The 23296-nt window shown below is 44.0% G+C and overlaps 1 protein-coding gene across 8 annotated transcripts in view; it reads right to left on the bottom strand.

The window, feature by feature from the left end:
* szt2 (SZT2 subunit of KICSTOR complex) overlaps positions 1–23296 on the bottom strand; it is a 74772-nt gene that overhangs the window by 38893 nt on the left and 12583 nt on the right. For 7 of the 8 annotated variants that reach the window (XM_028999924.1, XM_028999926.1, XM_028999931.1 and 4 more), the window contains 24 exons: positions 21717–21841; positions 19518–19785; positions 19104–19275; positions 18932–19024; positions 18764–18842; positions 17496–17804; positions 16311–16449; positions 15979–16092; positions 15480–15549; positions 15060–15245; positions 14407–14682; positions 13937–14201; positions 12344–12418; positions 11665–11803; positions 9865–9985; positions 9604–9724; positions 8590–8742; positions 8329–8431; positions 8017–8131; positions 6677–6764; positions 5595–5713; positions 5103–5267; positions 4705–4789; positions 273–446 (listed from right to left, as the gene is read on the bottom strand). In XM_028999924.1, the coding sequence (XP_028855757.1) occupies positions 273–446; positions 4705–4789; positions 5103–5267; positions 5595–5713; positions 6677–6764; positions 8017–8131; positions 8329–8431; positions 8590–8742; positions 9604–9724; positions 9865–9985; positions 11665–11803; positions 12344–12418; positions 13937–14201; positions 14407–14682; positions 15060–15245; positions 15480–15549; positions 15979–16092; positions 16311–16449; positions 17496–17804; positions 18764–18842; positions 18932–19024; positions 19104–19275; positions 19518–19785; positions 21717–21841 (3554 nt within the window). The remainder of the gene's footprint in view (positions 1–272; positions 447–4704; positions 4790–5102; positions 5268–5594; positions 5714–6676; positions 6765–8016; positions 8132–8328; positions 8432–8589; positions 8743–9603; positions 9725–9864; positions 9986–11664; positions 11804–12343; positions 12419–13936; positions 14202–14406; positions 14683–15059; positions 15246–15479; positions 15550–15978; positions 16093–16310; positions 16450–17495; positions 17805–18763; positions 18843–18931; positions 19025–19103; positions 19276–19517; positions 19786–21716; positions 21842–23296) is intronic. The other variant, XM_028999927.1, reaches the window with a different exon arrangement.

Here is a 23296-nt window from a genome sequence, read left to right as displayed (position 1 = left end):
CACACACACACGCACACACACACTCTCACACAGTAATGAATCCACACTACATGCATGCATAACTAAACTACACAGATGCATGCAGAAAATAAGACAAACGCAACGCATAACACGCATAATGTAGTGAACGCACACAGAGTTACACAGTAAAGTACCTTAAACAACAATACAAAATGGTCAGCACAGTACAAACACACACATGAGCACATAGACATTTGCTTATGATATGATACATGGAGAGGAATTGCAGATTTTTTTTTTTTTTTTTTTACCTGTGATTTTGTTATGGGCCTCCACCTTGACCACTTTAGTCAGGTTCTCAAACTGTTCAAGCTGCAGAGACAGGGTGGTGGCTTCTCTTCTGTGAGAATATGTGCCATCCTGAGTGGGCATCAGTATAGGGCGGCCCTCTGCGTCCACAAACGACAGGGCGATGCAAGCGATACCTGGAGGGATCGGAGAAAATGAGGCCATCAGTCACTGACAGGAGACAGCTCCGGTCACCGCTGATAAAGACAACAGGACGCAGCGGCACTGAAGGAAGCCAAGCCACCTTAATCACAGGCGGTCCATTCAGCACCATACAGACAGGAAAGTAAAGCTTGTTCATATTATTGCATCTTTTTCACTGCAGACATAGCAGCTCTAACAAGAACATATTAAAAAGGACAGGGCAACCTAGCCTAAAAATCATATCACCATATTGTCTGGGGAATTTCAGGGAAGCATTTGATGCAGTGGAAAGAGCGTTTAGAAACATGGCTGCTAATGCAGACGCTGCCTGTAAGTCTAATCACCAATAGTCTTCTATGTCATTATGAAGCAAATTACATGCATTATATGTTCAGTAATAGCTGACTAATGAAAATGGGCACTTGGTAATTCCTTGAGATCTGTAGTTTTACTGATGTATGGCATACGGCCATGTGATAAATCACGAGCAATTTGAGACATTGGTTCATATTGGACAGAGTTCATAACACGGGGTCTTCTTCACCTAATTCAGTCTGACCAATGGCCTTAGCTACTGGACCATGTGACCCAAAGCATGAGGCGATATGAGAGTGTGCAGAAGGAAGAAGAGAGTCAATACTTTTTCTCCATTTTATAATGGTAATAAGTACCGAAGAATGTATACAAAATACGTATTTATATCGGTTTCATGCAGCACAGATCTCATTCCAGCATGAACGCTGTGAATTATCAGGATGGAAAAACAAGGGCATCATTAGTGCAGAGGTCCCTGTGATGCATGACTGCTGACTCGCCCCTCCCTGCCAGGCATCAGAGGCATCGCTATGAGTCACCTGACATAAATCACAGAAGCCATCTCCAACACACCCCGCCTATGAAGTCAACAAGACGAAGCAGTCTGGTGTCATCTTGGACTCAATGAGCCACTTTACTGCTCCCCTGATGTTATCCTGCCGTTGGTTTGATATTATTTATTTTGATATTGTGTGTCTATCTATGTGTGTGTGTGTGTGTGTGTTGAATTGACGTTCAAACCATCAATTTGTGTCCATGTGCATTTGACCTTTGTTAAATGTCTCCATATCCCCGGGAAAATGGTGTTTGTATGTGTACTTGACAGTGTACTCGTGTGTTTGGGAGTAGTGTGTGTAAATGTGTTTGAGGGTGACGTTGATGAGCGGCGGCAGATGGCCGGATGACCCCCAGCTCTAGCCGAAACAGTCTCCACGAGTCGTAAGGTCCCCACCCCACCAGCCTCCCCCTCCCATGGTGGCTTAGGCTGCCAGGCCGGCCGTGACGGGCGCTCTTGCCGGCCGCAGGCAATGAGGCCACTGATTGCTACAGCGCAGCTTTAATGGGGGTAGTGGCGAGCGGAACAAGAATTAGAGAGGGGGATGGAGCAGCGGGGGGATGCCGGGGTGGTTGGGTTTGAAGCCGTCGGGTCCCGCCCTACAAGACGAGGTTGATGCGGTGCTGCGAAGAATGCGGCCATCAGTCACCGCAGATGGAAACTCACGGTCGCCGGCCGGCACCGCACCACCCAACCACTACAAACGCTTATCAGCAAACACAGAGCTGACATTTTACACACATTCAGTATTTTTAAAAAATCCTGCCAACCTGAGTGACTTTTTTTTATTATTTCCCCAAAGCTTGCCTGTTTAAAGAAACATGAAAGAGCACCTAAGTGAAAGCTTAAAAGGATCCTTCAAAGGAAATTTTAATAAAAAGCATTTCCAAGCTAATGCGAGGCACAGAAATTTAACCTAAATAAATGATTTACAAGACACAAAATGCTAGACCGGAGCACACACATAATACACAAAACCAAAGCGCACACCACTCTGCATGCGGACTTCAGCATGCAGGGAGAGGGGTGAGGACCTAAGACCAGTGACGACTGCAGCCGCTGAGGAAATTTGACCCTAATAGCAAACACCAGGTCGAGCTGGCAGGGCAAGCCAAAGTAATGGGGGGAGGGGTCAGGGCTGGGCGTGGTACCTTGAAAGTGTGAGGGTGGAAAGAGAATGTGAACGAGCTCCGACATTGTACCTGAGTCAACAACAATAAAGAGACACCAGGTGTGTTAGTGACACCAGGTGAATGAGCACAATATACACAGAGAGAGAGAGAGAGATTTACATTTACTTCATTTCTAAAGCAGATGCTCTTTTCTAGAGATAATTCACTAATTAAAGGCTTCAATCCCTCTGGTTTAATACAAGGTCAAGCATCTTGCTCAGTGGCACCATGGTAATTGAAGGGTTGAGTGGATGGCACACTTCTATCTTGACAACACATCTCCAGGGGTAAGTGACAGTAGTTCAAGTAGAAATGGTGATGGAAACATCCAGATGGTGAGGTGTGGAACTGGTCATATTTGTGTTGACCACACAAAATTGCATGAGTAGTTATAACCTGGGGCACTGGTGGCCTAGCGGTTAAGGAAGCAGCCCTGTAGGTTGCCGGGTTCGAATCCTGATCCGCCAAGGTGCCGCTGAGCAAAGCATCGTCCCCACACACTGCTCCCCGGGCGCCTGTCATGGCTGCCCACTGCTCACTAAGGGTGATGGGTTAAACGCAGAGGTCACATTTCGTTGTGTCACCGTGTGCTGTGCTGCAGTGTTTCACAATGACAATCACTTCACTTTCACGTCACTTCATTTCAACCTGAACAATTAGTGTTTACCTTCACTACATTTGGAGGATCATCTATTGTTCAACCTCATACCTGCTAATGGTCCCATAGTCCTGTAGTATTGATTTCTCAGGATATCAACTGCTAACACTCCAAAAAACGCTTGAAATACAAGACTCCTGTGTTATGCGGAAGTGCAGGCCAAGTAAATCCCGGGTCCTACGAGTACCTTTGTGCAGGATAACAATTCAGTTTGATGCCAAAGTAACAACAGTACAGATGTGCTTGTTGTAAATTGGTGGGATCTGCAGCACTTTAACCAATCCTCCATAGCGCTCCGGTCCACGGGTTCTTTCCCATGAAGAGCACTCAAAAGAGACGGCGTGTTCTGCTGCACTCTCACTTTTTGGTCTCGTCCTGTTTATCCACAACAGAACAAGGCTATGGCCTGTATTTGAACAGCACTATAAGTCCCATCGGCTCATCAACCAGGTTCTCTAAACATTGTTCCATGGGGACAATCGCGACACAATTAAAAGACATGAAACGCATCGCTGTCTTGCTGCCTTGTGCTTTAACAGCACAATATGCATACAAGTGCGTCAGTGAAAAAAAATCTAAAAAACATTCTCTCCGGAGAGTCTGACTGAGGCGTATACAGGTGATGCCTCTTCTAAATGCAGCGTTTCTTAATTAGCCGAGGCTACAGCAGTGGTGGCAGACTGAGAACATTCCAGTTTGCAATACTGTCCGCACCTGACATAATTATCTCACACCAGACAGGGATCAAGTAATATTAAATATCTTAAGTGCCTTGTTGTGAGGCATTTCAAATTAATGAGATAGAGCCGGCGAATCCCCTCGCTGCAATTAAAAAAGTAGTTAGACCTCATGCCAAAATGAACACGGGGCCTGAAGGAAAAGGCCGGAGAGCAACCCTGTAGCCCACACCGACTGAGAAGCACCTGGGGCGGCAGCCCAGCGTAATGTGCGCATTCATTTCACCGCTCAATAATGCTGGGGACTGGAGGCAACCATGATGGAAAAAGCTCTGAACTTTAGGACGTGAACCTGCAAGCAATTGTTCTGGAAGACCCTGACAACAACAAGGCATCGTTCACCAGGCCCTGATAAACCATTCCGAAATTTGTGGCTCAACCGCGACTCTCCAATCAAAAAAGCAGCAGGGGAAGGAAAACACCGAAGTCCTGACAAACAGCCATTAAAAATGTGGGGATTAAATTACTCTCCTGGTTTTCCATCCGTAACAGGTCAAATCAGCTCAATGTTTAATAGTGGCACAAAATTGCTAAATGCCGGCCAGTCAGCACATCTTAAAAGCCATCGCTCCCTCAATTCCAAGACAGGAGCTTAAAAATTTGAGAAGTAGCAGGAAGTATGATATGGGGTGGAGAGGAAGCAAAATCATTTGATAATAAATGATAGGTGGTTATAAGCACCTATTAGATAGATGGCTGATGCGAGTTGGAGAGCAGAAAGAAGGATATATATATAAAATATATCAAATAAATGGAACTAGAGGAAGAGTGTTATAGTGTCTAAGATGCGCTGCAATGAGAGAATCCGATTACCTTTCCCGCCCGTCCCCTGGCCTCCAGGCTTATTGTAGAGGTAGATATCAGAGTCAGGCAGCTCACTGTTCAAATGGAAGTAGTGCTGCACAAAAACGGAAGCAGAAAATAACAACATATGAGGGAAAGGAGGACCAAGAAAGAGTTGAAGAACACAGCAAATGAAGTATGAGTGTTTGCCATTCATATGTAATGGGGCGGTGTCAGCGTATCTTCTTTCCATGTTGCTCGTTGGTGTGGCTGCGAATGCATTTACGCCAGAACCACTTGCCAACCGGCCCTTATATACCCAGGATCCCCCATTGAAGTCACTCTCTGCTACGCTCAATAAGCACTTAAACGTGTGTGCGCCCCTCCTGAGGCACATAAGCGGTCTTATCGAGGGCGCCCGGCTGTACCTTAAAATGGTGCTCCATGTTACTGTCGGTGTACTTGGGGATGTGCAGGAAGATGAGCAGGTTCTGTCGCAGGTAGTGGGCCACCGCTGGCATCCAAGGCAGGGAGTACATGGGCAGCAGGAACTCCATCACCTCGGTGGCTGGAGAGCCAGGGGGCTGGATGAACTACAGAGACAGAGACGCTATGTCAGATCCAAGGACCAAGTAGCTCCTTCACGTCCCACAGCCAGCGGTGTGTTTGAGACAGAAAGCCAGACAGACAAAATGTAATTAAAATATAGCTGCTTTTAAAAGAGCACCAAGCACCCAGACTGACCTCAAAAGCTGGAGTAAACAGGGCCACAGTTGACAGAGGGATCACTAATGAGCCCCACCTACCTAGTTTCAAAGGACTAAAACTGTCTGCTGCCTCAGACAGAGCATATTAATGAGTGATGGAGGGGAGAACAGGGGAGTGAGAAAGAGAGAGAAAAAGAAAAAGGGACAGGTTACCTCCACATCTGCAGGGGTGAGTTTGCAGTTCCTGACCAGCATGACTGTGATAATGTCCAATGTGGCCTCATCCAGACGCTTCCTCAGAACCTTCACAAGCTCGTCTGTGATCTCGGGTCCTGCGAAGCATAAAGTTTAACACATTCCATCTCTCTCCGACAAGACACATAAACACACACACACAGCACCTCATATAAATTCATATGCACAAACATGGATATGCACACACTCCACTGCCCCTCTAACACCAGCTGTCCAAATGTAACTCTGATAAGAGCAACACTTTAAACCTGGGCCACTCTGTTAATGAGTCTTTAATTCACCTTTAAAGAGACAGAGAGGTATGGAAAGGGGAGGATACAGCACACCGCACCTCCTCCATCTGCGTTTATGCAAGTCAACACACTGACAGTTGTCTGGAGCCATAGCACAGCAGCAGCCAACAACACACTTTCTCAGACAAAAAAAAAAAAAAAAAAAAGACGACGATATGAACAAGACTTCAAATCCCTGTAAACAAAAGGAGCTTCATAAATTTAAACAAAAGATTTGCATCCTGAGAAGACTCGTGGAGAGGAATAAATGCAGTGGGGAGGTTTTAATAAGTCTCTCTGTGCTGCTCTGACTGAAAGAGGTGATGTCATTTCACTAGGCCTCAGTGCGCGTGCTCGAGGAGCAACAGCGCCCCCTGCCCAATGGCATGCAAAAGTGCAAGTGGGAGTGCGGTGGTCCGCTGAAGCGATTCATTTACATTTACAGCATTTATCAGACGCCCTTATCCAGAGCGACTTACAATCAGTAGTTACAGGGACAGTCTCCCTGGAGCAACTTAGGGTTAAGTGTCTTGCTCAGGGACACAATGGTAGGATTCGAACCCGGGTCTTCTGGTTCATAGGCGAGTGTGTTACCCACTAGGCTACTACCACCCCATTCAGCCATTTTAGCCCCCGGCTGGTTGAAAGCGAGCAAGAGGGCTTAAAGGTTTTAAGATGAGCAGGCAGGAGAGGATGGGAAGGGAGAGAGGGTTTGTCACACACGGTTCTTGTACAAGGCATAAAATTCTGCTTTTCATTCCGGCTCACCTGCATCCCCCACACCGTGCACCAACAAGAGAATGTGCTTGTCCACCTGACCCACTGGCCTTGAGCCTTCCAGAGAGGAGCGTGACCCCTGCAAAGCACACAAGCAAATGCGATGTGATAATAATCTGGCCTACGCTTAAACACACACACAGACACGCAGACAAAAGTAAAACATTTTTTTCGAACAGCACATTTCAAAATATTATGCAAATTGCATCGTAACTGTCAATGATTAAATTGTAAGTGTAGACGATTAAATATTTAGTGTTACACAATTAGACTCCTGGATTGTATTGTGTTGTGTCTCAGGGCTGTCTGGATCACTGAAATAAATCCCACAAACCTGCAATAATTCGTTTGGCAGGTGAGTCCAAAGCAAGGAAACTGCATTTTCAAGCAGTATGGGAAACGAAAAATGATCTCTCAGCTACCAAGGGACAATGTATGAAAACCTTAGATATATCACGAAGACTTGTTAATATCTGTTAAGAGATTTGTGGCGGATTCAGAGCACACACAGGTTCATGCAGATAAAGGCACAATGAGGAAACAGCTGCCATTAACTGCTGTGGTGGCCTAGCGGTTAAGAAAGCGGCCCTGTAATCAGAAGGTTGCTCTGGATAAGGGCGTCTGATAAATGCCGTAAATGTAAATGTAAGAAGAACCATGCTTTCCTTAACAAACTCATTTATATGGATGATAATGCACCATCTAGGAATACCTCTGCTATGGCCATAATGGAGAGAGACTCATGTTGTTACTCCCATCCTCCCCTGACCTCGATCCTATTGAGAACCTTTGGAACATCCTCAAGCAAAAGATCTATGAGGGTGGGGAGCAGTTCATATCCACCACTCCGCCAACCTCAACCTCCGCATCATAGTGCAATCCAACATGTATAAACTACAGTAAATTCATGAGCTACATTCGTAAGCTACATTCATACTTTCAGGCATTTCCGAAAACTTTTTTTAACATCCATGCCTGTACGAACACACTTTAACAATGCAGGTCTCAGACACACACACTTGCAATTCTCAAGGAAACATTTGCATGAGTGCTTTCTCTGGCCCATCAATCCTGGGTTCGGCGTGTCCTCCACTCATCATTCACTTCCTCACAAGTAATTACAGAAGCGGCTGCGCTCCAAAGTAAGGGACACTTGTCATTTGCTATCCTATAAAAGCCAAGGACGGGTACTTGCTTTGTAAGCAGCAGGTAAATCATGTACTCGGAGGCCCACCGACTTCCCCATCATGAGCCAGAATCTGAGCCCTAATGGCTCTTCAGGGCCACAGTGGCTGGCTGCTTAATGAAAAATGACAGTGCAGGAATGCTACCGTGAGGTCCTCGGAGTAGAGGGGCTCTTGGCTGCGTGCCAGGCCCACAGAGCGCACAGTATGCAGGTTCCCATCCAGGTCGGAGTATTTCCCTGTCTGAGTGGTTTCCGAGAGTCTGCGGGGGTAAAGACAGAATTATTATTATTATTTAATTATCCTTAAACCAAAGAAAGGGGTGGGAGAAAGAGGCCGGTTTTTGCATGGTACAGGACTGACAGGAAGCTGAGTAGGCACTACTAAAAGCAGGAAGGCTTAAAAGCATGGGGAACAGCAGTATTTGGTCTCAGTTGGGCTTCTGAGCAAGAGGCTGACCTGAGGTAGAATACAGATTTGGAGGTGCGCTCCTGGTAGACAAACATGTTCTTCCTGTTGACCACACAAAATGCGCTGAGCACCGATTTCAAGGCCTGGATGGCTGCAGGGGGTAGAGAGCAAAAAATAGAAAAGGAGTCAGTGAGAGCAGCTGTGACACACCAAAGAATAACAGGCTAAGTTACACATAAAGCAGGCTATGTGAACAGAATAATACTTTTCTACGCTTAAAAAATTTATTTGCCTCAAGCAGTCACTCACCTCTGGACACACCCATGTTAGGCCCCATTTTGAGCCGTGGATGTATGTGGATGACCGTGCTCCACACCACGTCACAAGCAAAGTGGCCGGGGATGAAGTGCATGGTGGCGGCGAGGTAGTCCCTTGGTTGGTAGCTCTCCTCAGGGTTGTAGTCTGCACAGATGTGAGGGGGGGACACGTTTTATCACAACACCAAAAAGATCCCCCTGCGCGAAGGAACAGCAATAACTGCAGTGAAATGTCTAATGATGCCCTTTGGACCCATTTACAGCACACACCACCATTATGGCTTCCCAAAACAAGTCTCCCACGTGCCCGGAATCCAATTCATTTGCAGACACTGAGGTGGAACAATCAGCAATATTAGGAAATGATGCCGGTAATTCTGCCTTAACGGCCGCCATAAAGCACGAGCACCTCAAACGAGCTCCAGGGGGAAGGAGCAGAGGCTCGACCCACAGCCTGTCAGAGATGCTCCTTCCCCTAACCTTGTGCATGTTTGCACCTTCCTCGTGGCCCTGCATCGATTCGGCTGCATCATCTCTCACGCAAGAACACGCTCTTAGCAAGGAAATCAAATGGGTTGTTAACCTGAAGTCATCAACCCTTGATCGACAGATCGACGCACCATTTACCGTGTGGTCTGTGAGAGTGAGGAGCTTAAGAGCGAGCAGGCCTGCCAGTGCTGGGATATCTAATCATGAAAACACAGTTAAAATGAAATGGATCAATGGAGCAAGGCATTTAGATGTTAGCGTTTCATTTTTATGCTAATTAAAGGACAATGCAAAATGTCACTGTATTTAATCATCTTCCTCAATTTGGTGCTTTCTTTGGTAAACTGAGACCTATGTAGATGCTAATTAATTGATAATTAAGATGATATCTTCCAGCCGGCATAGGAACACCTGTACATCCCTCATGAGGTGCAGGAGACTGTTGCTAGGAGAAGGGAGACTGAACAGAAACCCTCAGCTGAACACACTGGTTTGTTTTCAGGGGTACTTGATTTACCGTCCTGGTTGGTCATTTTCTGCCTGTACAGTGCTTCATGTTTCCAGAGGTCCTCCTCACTTTCAGCCACTAGCAGCGAGTTGCAGATGTGACTGTCATGCAGGTCTTGCAGCAGGAGACGCTGCAATGCCAAAAAAAAAAAAAAAAAAGACGACAACGACCACTGTCTCACTCCTTCACTGTGTGAGTCCTGGTTTAATGTGTTCTGCTATATTCTGAACACTCTACAGCACCAAAGAAGCAGAGGAAGACGACACCCACCTGATTGACTATACGGCAGATCTCTCCAATCTTCCTTACAACCAGTTGATGAAGATGCAGACACTCTGGGATCTCCTCCTCTTCCTCCTCTCCTGGACTCCCCTCTTTCCCAATTAAACTCCTAGCCGAGAGAAAGAAGTAACAAATACAGCTGTAAATCTTAGTCTGACTATTTAATACTTACTATGGTGCTGGAAACAGGGAAGAATAGTGAAAAAAACCCAGTTACGTTCAAGGCTGCCATGATAAGCCCTTGCAATGCACAAAAACAGCGGGGTGGGCTATCCGCAGGGTCTGACATATTGGTTGCTTCAGTGGGGCCTATGGATCTCCCACAAATTGGGACCAAAGGTGGAAAAGTGGGGAAAAGACATGTTTTGGGGATTTGTGCTGACATGGTTGAGCACACAGACCTGTGTTTCATGACATGTCATACTGATTTAGGTATATGACATCTGGCCTGCCTCAGTGGGGTCTACGGGTCATGCGCAATTCCCCCCAAAAATGTTAACCTAGTCCGAAAGACTGACTTTTTTTGGACTACGTGGCCAGACGGTTAGACACACAAATATACTAATTTACAAATTTGTGGACTTGTAGATCTGGTAAAGCCCGATATTTTGACATATGGCTTCCTCAGTCTGACTTGCACAATGCTGAAAAGAAAAACAAATGTGAATGGGTGGAGAATTTTTTTATGATTTCAGATACTTTTTCGGCACTTAATGCAGGTCGTACCAGAGCATGCATACCGGCAAGCTATATATCAAAAGTTAGTATTGTGTGAGGTGTGCTATTATTTTTATAAGTGATAAGAGTAGGCGTGGAAAAGTCAACTCCCCATAGGAACGCATTCAATGCTAATTTTAGCATTACAAAAACACCCTGTACTCGCTTTGACCTAAATGCACAAAAATTTGGATCTCGCCTCTGTGAGACACCCTTGACACATTCAAACTTTCATTTTGGACACACTGTCTTTTTTTCAGACTTTGTTGGCATCCCTCTATTGAATCCCATTCATTTTGGCTCTGATTATTTTGCCCTGCTTGCACAAAACACAAAGTTTTGCATGGTTTGCAATGGGGTCGTTTTTAACCTGTAATCATTGTTTCCATCATTTTAGTCTGACATCAACATTTACGTACATCACCAAATTTCACCTGATCCATAATGAAAATTGTTTACATTAGCATGCTAATATGCTAACATGATCCAAATGTCACCACCTAACAGACGATTAAAAAACTTTGCAAACCTTTACAACACAATTGCAAACACTTACAATACTTTATTAGCAACACCCGCTCCTGCAGCAAAAGCCCAGATGGTACCATCAAAATATCCTCTGGAGTTTTGGTTTCTGGTTATTATATTATTGTTACGTATAGACTTCTGCTTGTGAAGATTGTTACTTAAGAACACGACATCCGTTCCAGACATGGAAGATGCTCTGATTTGTTCCATGTTTTTCAACCACACATTCTATTTTCTTTTCCACTTCATTGTAAAGAATGAAGAGTGCATTCAAAGATAGCTTCATCATTTTCTCCCAGTCATCTTCTCACCCATCAGAAGTATTCTGAAATGTAATTAATGCTGCAATTGCGTATTGCTGAAGTGACATCATCTGTGGTGACCGGATGGGAGATACAGGAAAAAGAAAATGCAATATAATTGTCCAATCAATTCCATGCATGTGCAATGGTTAGGGTTATGTTTAGGCCACTCTGGTGGCTTTTGGTGTTACGCATGTGCACAAATGCACGGAACATGAGCAGAAAAACACGGCCTCCATACCTTGAATGGGAAAAAACCTCAACCTTGTCCTGATGGATTTTAATGATGAGCCAAAAGTCAGGCATGGGGGGTCTCTGGGACTCCTGCTCATCCATGGTGGGACTTTCACACTCAGAGTCACTGCTGCCCCCATCATAACCTGTTATGCACCAACCAGATCACTTTTAGTGATTAGTGTCACATATTTATCCAGAATATCCATATATCCATCAATTTAGACTATTTGACAAATTAGCTACATTCCAATTCTTTGAAATGTGTTCCCATCACATTTATTATGGACTAAATGTATTATGTTGAGAGGATCTAGCGTACTCTGCACTACAGCATAGCATAATTCAGAAATCTCAAATGCAACATGAAAATGATTCTTTTCTATCATAATTAGAAAATGTGATACAGAAGTACAATCCTCGGATTAGATAACAGTTCAAGAGGTTTCTCCTTTCTTCGCTCAGTTAGAATTGGCAACAGAAAATGCAAGACTCACAGCATTTCCTGACAGGGACTATGCCTCTCAATTAGTGAGATAATGTAAAATACAAGTCAGGGTTCTCAAGAAAGCATTTCATTTAAACACATTCTTACGCTGTGGAACACTTCACAGGTCTGGGGACAGTTGGCTCATTAAGTTTTCAATGTTAAGAAGCAAGGTTAATGGGATGGTAATCATTCTTACCCAGCATGTCTGAATCCAGGCTGCCCTGACTGGACACCACACTCTGCACTCGACTGGGTCGGAGCTTCCCGCTGCCTTATTAAAAAAAAGATTTTCATAGAAGCAGTCAAACAAACAACACATTTTTTTTTGCTGTTTTTTTTTTCTTGCTAAAGTACACAACCAGAGCCAATCTAGTGTACCATGTCACCAAATCTCTCATCATAACATCTAAAATTTGGGCAGGTGGTAACTGTATCCTTAGGAAGGTGAAGAGTATGCAAACTTTCTGAAGATGGCAGCAAGAGTTTATTGTATTTCCTCTAGTCATCTGCCTCAAGGTGCGAGTCTTCTGCCAGACAGTTGTACAGAGTGCATTGGCTGAAAAGTAAAGTGTTGACACCAACAATGGCAGCGGCAGCTGCTCTGTGTTTACGCCTGGCTTGGTCTTTGCTGTGTGCCTGTTGATTACAAGAGGGGATCTGTGTGGGGCCTGCGGACCAGAGCGCTTAGCCTCCCACGTCTGCTGACTCACGCCACATCTGTTCGTCAGCATCTGTTGCCATTTTATAGCCCAGCAGCTGAGGGTTCAAAAGGCACTCTTGAGAGAGATGGGAGGCTCTGCTCCACCACCTGCGTCTCCAGGGTGCGAGGTGTCGGGAGAGTGAACCCCACGCACTGCACTCACTGCTGTACACCAGAGCGGACCGAAATATACCGGGTGGACACAATCTCCGTCAATAAAGCCTATAATGCAGAGCCTCAAGGACCCTCTACCAGAAGATTTTCTGAGAAACACATGGATGAAGGATATTTGTGCATTCGCATTACCTGGTGAATGTAGAAAAACATCATGCATGTATGCGGACCATTATTATTGAGACATTGAGATATAAATGCCTTAGTAACAAGAACAGGACCACCGTACAAGACGTGAAAAAAGTTGAAGCAGTGTCTCTACGTGGTGGTACAGATTTCTGAGTAAAATCAGCAGATTAACAGATTGGATTAGTGGCCATGTGATCAATTTCTCTGAAAAACTGCCCTGCTAATCTTTAGTCATGTGCCTCTATGTCACGCCTCTCCTCACCTCTCTCCACTGGCTCCCGATAGCTGCTCGCATTGATGCTGCCTATAGGGTTGTAAATGGAAATGCACCCTCTTATATGAACACACAACTAGTTACACTCCTGCATGCACTCTCATATCTGCAAATGAAATGAGACTAAAAATTCCCTCTTCATGGGGTCTCCAATCCCAATCCCAAACTCTATTCTCCTTTGTTGTCCCTGGCTGGTGGAACAACTTGCCCTGCTCCATTCGACTAGCCGAGACTACCACCACCTTTAAGAAGCAGTTTCACTGTCTAACACTTACACTTACACACACACACTCACAAAAAAAAAATAGTCTAGCACTTAACAATTCCCTAGCATGTTCTATTCCTGACAAGTTGGGCCCTATCTTAGTTTTGAAACTCAAAATCTATAGAAACCAAATGAGAATTGTTGGCGTCTTCCTCTTGAAAGTCGCTTTGGATAAAAGCGTTTGTTAAGTAAAGTAAAGTAAAGTAAAGAAAAGAATGTGTGGGCGTGACTGGATATACACACTCACTGTGGGTGGTGGACTGCACAGAATCCGCGAGGCTGACACCGGAGGGTGTTTTGGGGGGTGACGTGTGCTCAGAGGAACGTTCTGTACTGGAGCTGGGCTGGAGTTGTGCCGTGCTGCTTGTGCCAGAGCTGTGGGACCGAGCCTCTTCTGACTCAGGCCTGAGTTTTACCCGGCCGGGGTCACTTGGTTCTGATGCCAAATCATTGAGGGGCTCTATAGCCCCTAATCTGCCTTCATCCAGTGGCTTCTTCTCCTCATTCTGACACTGGTGGAAGAGAGTTTCAAAATTAATAAAATGTAAAATCTTTGATGCAAAGAATCACAGACGATGAAATGACCAGTGGTCATTGGTCTTCAAGTCATTTATTGAAATCAAAGGTCAGAGGGAAAATGTATATTATACAAAAATATACATTGCTTTTGTTCAGAAATAAAAATTCTAATACAATTGTGTTAATGTGTCAACAAACCTCAGTCTCTGGTTCCCTTCCCTCAATTTCAACTTCAATGTCAAGCACTTTTCTTGGAGAGCTGTGATTGGCTAAAACTGTTGCATTTCCCTCCAGTTCATGGCTGTGATTGGTTTGCTGGGAAGATCTGGCCAGGCTATCGGAATAAGGTGCACTCTCAGAGAGCTGCTTGGCTGCCTGCAGCCTCTGTGGATGGAGCCGGCTAAGGGAGACGTAGTGGAAGTTTTCTTCCTCCGTGTTGAGGACATACCCAGTGAAGGAGACCCTCCTGTACTCCTGCGGTTAAAGACCAAACTCATTCAGAACATGACTTAATCCAAAGTGACTAACACAGAGAGAGAGAGACAATCCTGAAACAAACTGGCACAGCTCAGACTTCATTTGTGTTTAAAGGAACTTGCCCGACTTGTTTGCTATTGTCAAGTCAAGTACATGCTCAAGATTTTTAGGAATAAATCTCTTAGAAGTAGCAGAAAAAAAAAGTGCCGCCAGATACCAGATTGCTTTAGCCTAAAATCACGAAAAATGACCTTATTTCACAATATTGCAATTTTGCATCAGAGATCAAGCATCTCTTCACAGTTCTGGTGTTTCCTTGGTTAAAAAAAAAAAAGAAACACCTTTCATTAAAGAGGCCAAAATGAAAACGAAACCTCTTTAAACTTCTCCAGTGACTGCTCCGGGCCGAAGACGAACTGAAGAGGCACCACCTCACAGTGGCACTGCGGACGGCCACTTGAGCGGCACACATGATTGGCCACCTTCTGCAGAATGGTGGCGTCGATGGACCGCGAGTGGCGCAGAGCTGAGACGATCTCATCCTCCAGCAGCCAGCGGATCTAAGAGGGAGAAATGGGTCAGTACTCGAGCTCCCACTGAGTACCTGATTTGATTCACATCACATGCAAATAGTCTGGAATTAAAGAGCACTGCTAAACCGCCCACAGGGTGAACAAGCATGAGGTATGGTGAATGTATCACAGTCGGATTAATCATTATTACTGATCAATGTGGATTTAGAAGGGAAAAAGGACACAGTAGGGTTTCCACAGAAACGTAGGACAATGACTCACTTCATCCATGGTGGCTAACACAGCCATTTTATGCTGAATTGGGAGCTTGGAGAGAGGATCTCCAGAGATGCTGAATAGAAGAAGCAGAGAAAAGCTTAAGACCTCAACCCCTGCTGTCCAATTCTACCTCTAACAACCTTAAACATGTCTTTCCTGTCTCCTCCTGTTTAACCTGATTTCATTTCTATTCATCTGGTGAGTGATCACCAGCACCAGGGACGTCTATCACTCTAAAGCCCAGAATTAGGAGTGACTGTGTCTTCACTTAACCCACTGATATCTGCCATCTTAAGGCTTACATTAGATGGCATATGCTGTCTTATAACCAGCAGCGTGTGTTTGCCAGATGTCTGGTGGGAAATATGCCAAAAATTAGGTTAATTGATTAATTGCATATCAAACAGCCTACTCAAAGCAACAGATACATGACAAGAAATGTAATTTTGCTGCTACTTTATCTACCTAGTGCCCCAGTTCAAAAAGCCATGATGTAACCAACCTGTCACCACCAACCCCTCGCAGCTCCAGTGCACCCATTAGCTCATCATCTGAACGGTAGGAGGAAGGTTGCCCTGGGGAACGGTTCAGAGACACGCTGCTCTCAGAAGTATACCTGCAAAAGGAAACAAACTGTCTGTACCTCAAGGACAAGCTTCGTAAAGGTCTGAATGACTTGCCAACCCTGTTGGAGCTGGAAATAGAAGTAGGTCACATGACTCGCAATTTCCAATTGTCAAAAAGATATTTATAAAATGTATCATAGCTATTATTTTAGAATTTACAATTATGTAAAACCTGTGTGAAGTGGCGTCATAATAATATGAATGTCACCTGTTGTGATGGAAGTCCGAGGGCATGACATCCATCTCCAGGGGCAATGTCAGGACAAAGATGTCCAAAGTCACTGAGAGGTCGTTGAGGTTTATCGACTGTAGAGACTCTACATTTTCCAGACAACTAATGACCTCCCCTGCAAACAGCAGACCAAACCAAACAAGGTTGTTTACTTAGGACATTACACTCCCACCCTGCCATGTGTGTTTACTTCCTTCATCACAACCTAATGACCTCTGATTAACTGAGACTTTTGCCAAGAGACCTAAAAACCTAGAGCTCCAAGGACAACTTCCAGTGAAAATCAATGACAGCCATTAACATACATCAGCAGGACCGCAGAGGTGGACGTTTAATCTGAGACAATGGTCATTAGCCCTCGGGCAAGAGAGGCTAGTGAAGAGTTTCATTACAAAGCGCCTGCTATTTAATTCAGTGTCGGCATGTAGGTCAAGACACATCCTCAATACATTCAATTCTTTCTTTGGGGGATATAACTTGTTTTGTACGTTTACGTTGTTTGCAGAAGTGGAGGCTATTTGTATAAGCAGAATCTTCTAACCCAAAGTAAACGTCATATTTATGTGTAACATCATATCTTTGGACCTGTTGCATTTGTTCATACACTATTCAGACACAACCCACTGATGGATGAAGTGAATTACAATGGCACCGGTCAAGCAGTGGGATACACAGCATGAAAACCCACTTCCTCAAGTTGATGTTGGATTTATCTACATTTAAATCACATTTTCAGGACTGCTTTTTAATTGGGTTAATGGTGAATTATGTTTTTATTTGGCCTGGCAGGTAAGGCAACGGACCAATAATCAGAAGGTTGCCGGTTCAAATCCTGAACCACCAAGGTGCCACTGAGTACCATCCCCAAACACTGCTCCACGGGCACCTTAGGTAGCTGCCACCAAGAGTGATGGGACAAATTTGTTGTGTCACCGTCTACTGTACTGTGTTTCACAATGACAATCACTTGACCTTCAGGTTTTGATGGAATGTGGTAAGAAATGACAAATAATAAATAAACAAACAAACAAATTAGCCCGTCTCTTTTTTCAGCTAAGATGTTGGTGAAATCTGTCAAGGAAAATGTCTGATTATTTAGGTATTGAAAATTCCATACAAACACAAAACAATAGGTTGGCATCTGACCCAGTCCCAACTCACCAAGGCAAGTAGGCAGCGTCTGCATGGGCATGGACCCATGAGAGCTCTTGATGTTGATGGAACAGGTCAGGTGGATGAACAGTGGGGGTAGTTCGGGCTGCGGTCCGTCCGGCTCCAGCAGCGAGCCGCCCTCCAGGATGCTGAAGGAGTCCTCGTCCTGGTTAACCGTGTTGGAGTCGGACAGGGACTCGTCCTCGCCACGCCCATCTACAACACCTCCACCCTCACACTTCATGACTTCCTGCTCCAAGTACTCCACCTCCAGATCTGTGTCGCTCTCAGTCACGATGCGCCCACCAGACACATTTTCTGTGTGTGAGAATAGAGCAGAGGACATGAAAAGGTCAAACCAAAATAGCACTGGAATGTCAGCAATTAACTTTTCTTCTCTAAAAATATCTTGAAATGTCGATTCATCTGCCAACATGCCAATATGTCAGTGCATATATGTGCACAAAAAATGTATTTAAAGAGGTGACCAGGCCTTTGCAGTAGCTGCTCCAAGATTGTGGAATAAACACAAATGCACGACTATATAACACAGTAAACCAGTAACCTTCAAGGCTTATCGTTAAAAGCAGAAAAGCAAAATCAACCAATTAACATGCAAAAATTAATGTATGCTGACATTAATTTGTTTCATAATTAAAAGATATTAGCCTATTTTTATTTAGGCTGTGTCCAGTTCTCCATCTACATTTGTAGTTATTTAAAATGGTGCTTGCTGTCTGCTTATGAGTAATCGCATGTAGTTGTAAAATAATATTCCATTAAATACCTCATTTTTTGCGTCAAAGAACAGAAAATACCGAAAATACCACCTGTTACGTCCCTGGGTGCTTAGCACCATGAGAGTGGGTTTGCAGGGATCCCTCTGCTTGTGTGTGTCTATGCTTCTGTGTATGTGTGTTTTCCTAGTATATGAGGAGACGGGAAGACGGGAAGACGATGGCCTAGTGCTCACAGAGGAGTGTGGAGTTGTTGTGTAGAGTTGGTTTTTGTCTCTAGTGTGGGTTCTCCGACCTATGTGTACCCTCCTCTGCCCGTGTGTGGATTTGTATGGATTAGCGTGTTTGGCTCTGTGCCAGTGTTGTATATAGTTTGTGTGTGTTTGGTTGAGGTGGTTTGGTTTTATGGTGGTGTTTATAGCACTAGCTGGTTTGGTTCTAAATGTATCACTTCCAACAGCAGACCTGCAGAGTTGAGTTACGTACTTAAGTAAAGAACAGAGTCGATATTTTCCCACTACTGTTCCGAGATATGCTCACCATCCTCAGTGGCCAGCTCTGCTTCTGACACCTCCATCTCCTCACTGGGCCTCCTCTCCTCCTCACACTCACCATCCTCCTGCACAGGGAACCGGGATTTATCATTGCCCCAGTGGCATAAGCAGAAAAACCCGGAGCAACTGATGGGGGCAATGCAGGAAAACACACCTCTTTCTTGGATGATGGCGGGCAGTAGAAAAAGTAGTGTGGGTTGGAAGGCACGGTCTTGAAGAACTGAGCACCAATTTCCATGCATTTGTCCTGTCAGGAATACCAACAGGGGAGCTCATATCAGAACCGAATGACTGGACACAGCCTGTCAGACTGTTTGGAGAGTCACCTGAATGATTTTGTGGAGGTTGGGACACACTTCACAGTTCTGCTGGGAGCTGAGAAGAGACAGAGGAAACTGCGGCAGCTTGTTGGCCTTTGGGTCATCTGCAGTCAGGGGGGAAGAAGGGCCCGAGGCCTTGCCTCTGCTGTCAGCTTCGCTAAAGTCCTCCAGCTCAACACTGCCAGCCAGTCCACCCCCACAAAATTACAATAAAACACACAGCAGGCTAATGAGAAAACACACACACTCAAAAACCAATTAATCCCTATTAGGGGTGGCTAATGAAACCTGTCATTGCTCTTTAGAGGCTCTCCTCGCTCTGCCAAAATCGGGGCGTCATTACACATTATTAAAATCTATTAATTTCCATATCAATGAATTAATCAACACAACGCAGAGAGTCAGATCCCAGTATGTCACCTGGATGTTGAGGCCAGCGTGGCCCTGTCTGCTGCTCCCTCTTCCTCCCCCTCTCCGATGATGAAAGTAGCAGGGGTGCTGAATGGGCGTTCGCCTCGTGTCCCGCCCAGCGGCTCGTAGCGTTCGCGGAAACCCCGGATATGACCGCAGAGTATCTGGAGGAAGGAAGTGATGTCGATCTCCTGCAGGGACTCTTCACAGTAATCCATGGTGGTAAGGATGTCCTGAGATGTTATGCTGTAGGACTGCTGCAGACTGCGATACACACCTGACACAGACATGACATGATGATAAAAGATGGACGTTATTTTGATATAGTTTTTATATCAGTCTTGTTTGTCCCCTAATACTGTATCTGAAGTCTCTTTCCGAAATTCAGCCATGTTGAAGAATTAAAGCCCCTTTTATCCAGTCCCACAATGCGATTTCCCCAGTATGTGCTGTTTTGGTGTTTGTAGCTTTAAATGCAAATGAGGAGAAGAGATGCCTATAGAAGTGAGCAGGAAATTATGTCATGAACGCCATTCACCAACCACAATCACTGCGGAAAAATACATGTGTGCTCCTTTTTACATCCAGTCACAGGACAACTGCAATGCTTCGCTCGTTTGGAAGCCATGACGAATGACTTAGGGGAGGGGTGGGAAATTCTCTGGACGGAAAAAGCACGAGAAATGGAAGGTAACCTTTCCCCTTATGACAACATAAGGGAAGACATTCCAGATCCGTCCGTCTGAGCTGCCGCTCTCTGAAAGCACTCACAAATTTTCATAATAGGGGACTTTTAAAACTCATGGTTCTTTCTTTACATCTGATCTTAGCAATTATGTATGACAATTAAACAAAAAAAAAATAGACACTGCATTTTGTAATTTTATGATAACAACCTTTATAGTAATACACTCCATGACCATTAATGGTCCATGAAATTAATTGTTTTGGGAGCAAGAAATACAAGGAGGATTTCAGATACAAAAAGCCATTTTAGTTTGGTCTATGCAGTCATGTTTACTGTACCAAGGTTATGAAAGCCAATCTTTTATAAAACCCTAACTAAATAATTAAAACCCAAGACACATAAAATGTCTGTTCTACAGAAAGCTGTGTTTTCACCCCTCTACATATTCTGACAGAGAGAGAGAGAGAGAGAGAGAGAGAGAGAGAGTGAGAGGGGGAGAGAGATTTTTCTGAAACCATTGTGTTGTGGACGTGCTTCAGTTTTTCAAATCATTGTCCTGTCGCATCACCCTTCTACACAGTTTCAGATGACAGACAGACAGTTCAACATCGAGCATGGCTCACATAAGCATATTCTTTTTGTGTGGAGCAAACGCAAAAAAAGTAGCTCTGGTCCACACCTCCAATTTCTTAACAATTTTCATTTTCTTAACAAACCTCCAGGTTTACAAATACCTGACTCCAATGAGCCTTTCTGAGGTCATTAACTCGAGGGTTCCCATACTTTTCCCACTAGCAATATGAGTTGTTTTTGGTTGTTCTCAATAAAAACATGAAATATGATTATTGTTGTCATTGTTTTAGGCACATTATATTTGTCAATAGCCTTGATCTAAATTAAGATCAGATCCCATTCTATGAAAAAAAAGAATGCAGAAAACCATTCATTCATATACTTTCTTGCCACTGTAACAGTTTCATAAACACTGTTTTATACCAGAGGTCCAAGGCATATTTGGAGATGGACAATAATATAAAATATTACATCTTTAAAAAACACATTTAAAACATAAGTTGTGTACACTTCATACAGTATGCTGTGCTGTATGCAAAACTGATATTTAACACTGATGTCTTGCAGAGAAATTATTTTATGAAGCCTGTCAAAATCATTAATACCACCTATTTCCATAATTAATTGATATAGTTTCACATTGATGTAATTCATGAATATTAAATTACTTAAATATTTATATTAATTATAAAAAAAGAGTAGTATTTTTCCTCTATTAAATTTACAGTGTAAATAATATTTCAGAGTAAATTAAAATTTCGTTCTATCAACATTGGCCTGTGTAAAAGTCAATACAAAAACCAAGATGTCTAATTATACACAAAAGCAAAGGGCTGAATGATTTACTGGAAACTTTTCCTGAAGGAGGAGGTGGCGTAAATATTTCATGTAAACGTTCCAGTGGGATAAGTCAGGCATATCATGAACTATCAAGGTCAGAGTCCCACCTTTGACATAGCTCTGGTGGTAGTGTTCCTGAAGCAGGCTGCAGTAGTTAGCCAGCTGTTGCTTATGTGGGTGTGACATCAATTCTGTCCAAGAGGAGGCGCCACTGCGTTCCTGGGAAATAGACCTGTTGGAGTTGAAGAAATTAAGCATGCACACATACATACACACAGACACACATACAAACACACATTAACACAAATTTAGCAGACAAAAAAATCCCAGCCCTGACCCCAACCGCAGCAAAGCACAGTAAAATCTGCAGGGACCCAGTCAGCACCACATGAAGTTAGTTCCATAAAACATCAATTAAAAAACAAGGCAGGTTTCACAGTCCAATTCCTCATCTCTCTAGCACAAACACAGTTCAATCACCAGCCCTCTGTGAACACACTGTGCAATTCATTTAAAACCACACATACACACTCAGCCACAATCACAGGGATTTAATCAGTTTGTTGAGCAGCAAAAATGAAGACAAGCTAAATGGTCACCAAAAGGGTCAAAAGCATGTAGTTTAGGGAAAAGCACAACAAAACCCATTTAAATTGGAGTATAATGTAAAATTGGATGCACATGAACCCAGGCCAGTATAAAAACGCTCTAATTAAGAAGTCTCCCAAAACTATTTTAAATGGATTAAAAGGACATATTATGCACAAACTATCCCATTAACAGTTCCTTTCAGTAACAAAAACATTTAAACGTCATCATGTTAACTTTTTACCACTCCAGTAATCAGTGGGAGTGGTTGGGAGTCAATTTACAGAGGAATGTAAGGCTAATTTTCCCCAGACATGCCTGTCAGTGTATAGGCTTAGATGTGTGTGCTGCTGATAGAATAAGACCTCAAGAAAACTTGAAAGTGCTTAGAGCTTAAAATCACAGATTAGTATCAGAGCCATGGAAAGTCGTGGTAAGCGTCATACAACCATGTTTGTACAGAATATGTGAACCTTGTTTCATTTAAATGAATCCAATTTAACGAAATGGTCCTCAACCCTGCTCCTGTAGGACCCAATAATAAGTGTGCCGTCTTTTTCATTAAAGGGGCGTTAATGAAAAAGACGTGTTTTAGACTGACACCCAGAAGCAGACAATAAAAAGGTCACCAAACCTCCAAAAGGACCTATTGGACAAAAGAGACAAAACAAATCTCTGTGCCATCCCAAAACTGTGGGCCAATCAGTTCAAACCCTTAACCACTAAACATGCATTAAGAGCAACATCTTACTCAGTTCTCCTCATTCAGAAACGCAAAGACACGGGTTGCACCGTTGTGGCGCTCGAGTCCTGAGTGGAGCTGCCTACATGGTTTTTGCAGAATTAATTACAGTTAACAGAATATGAGGCCTTAAACGGAAAATGAGGCTATCATAAGCTCTTGCCTTCCCGCTATCTTGTGTGTAAACTGCAAGTGAACCTCATCATACAGAGTCCGACCTAATTGGATTTATTTATTATGCCACAGTCAAAGTGACACTCCTTGCCATTCCGTCACCCATTTATCAAGTCTTCCCATTCTAATGAGCCGTTAATGTATTCTCCTGTCTCCTTCCGTAATCTGAAGGTGCAGGCACAA

This window comes from Denticeps clupeoides, chromosome 13 (assembly GCF_900700375.1).
Source record: "Denticeps clupeoides chromosome 13, fDenClu1.1, whole genome shotgun sequence".
NCBI lineage: Eukaryota > Metazoa > Chordata > Actinopteri > Clupeiformes > Denticipitidae > Denticeps > Denticeps clupeoides.
The sequence above is the reverse complement of the archived record's forward strand: the minus strand, read 5'-3'. Positions and strand labels throughout refer to the sequence as shown.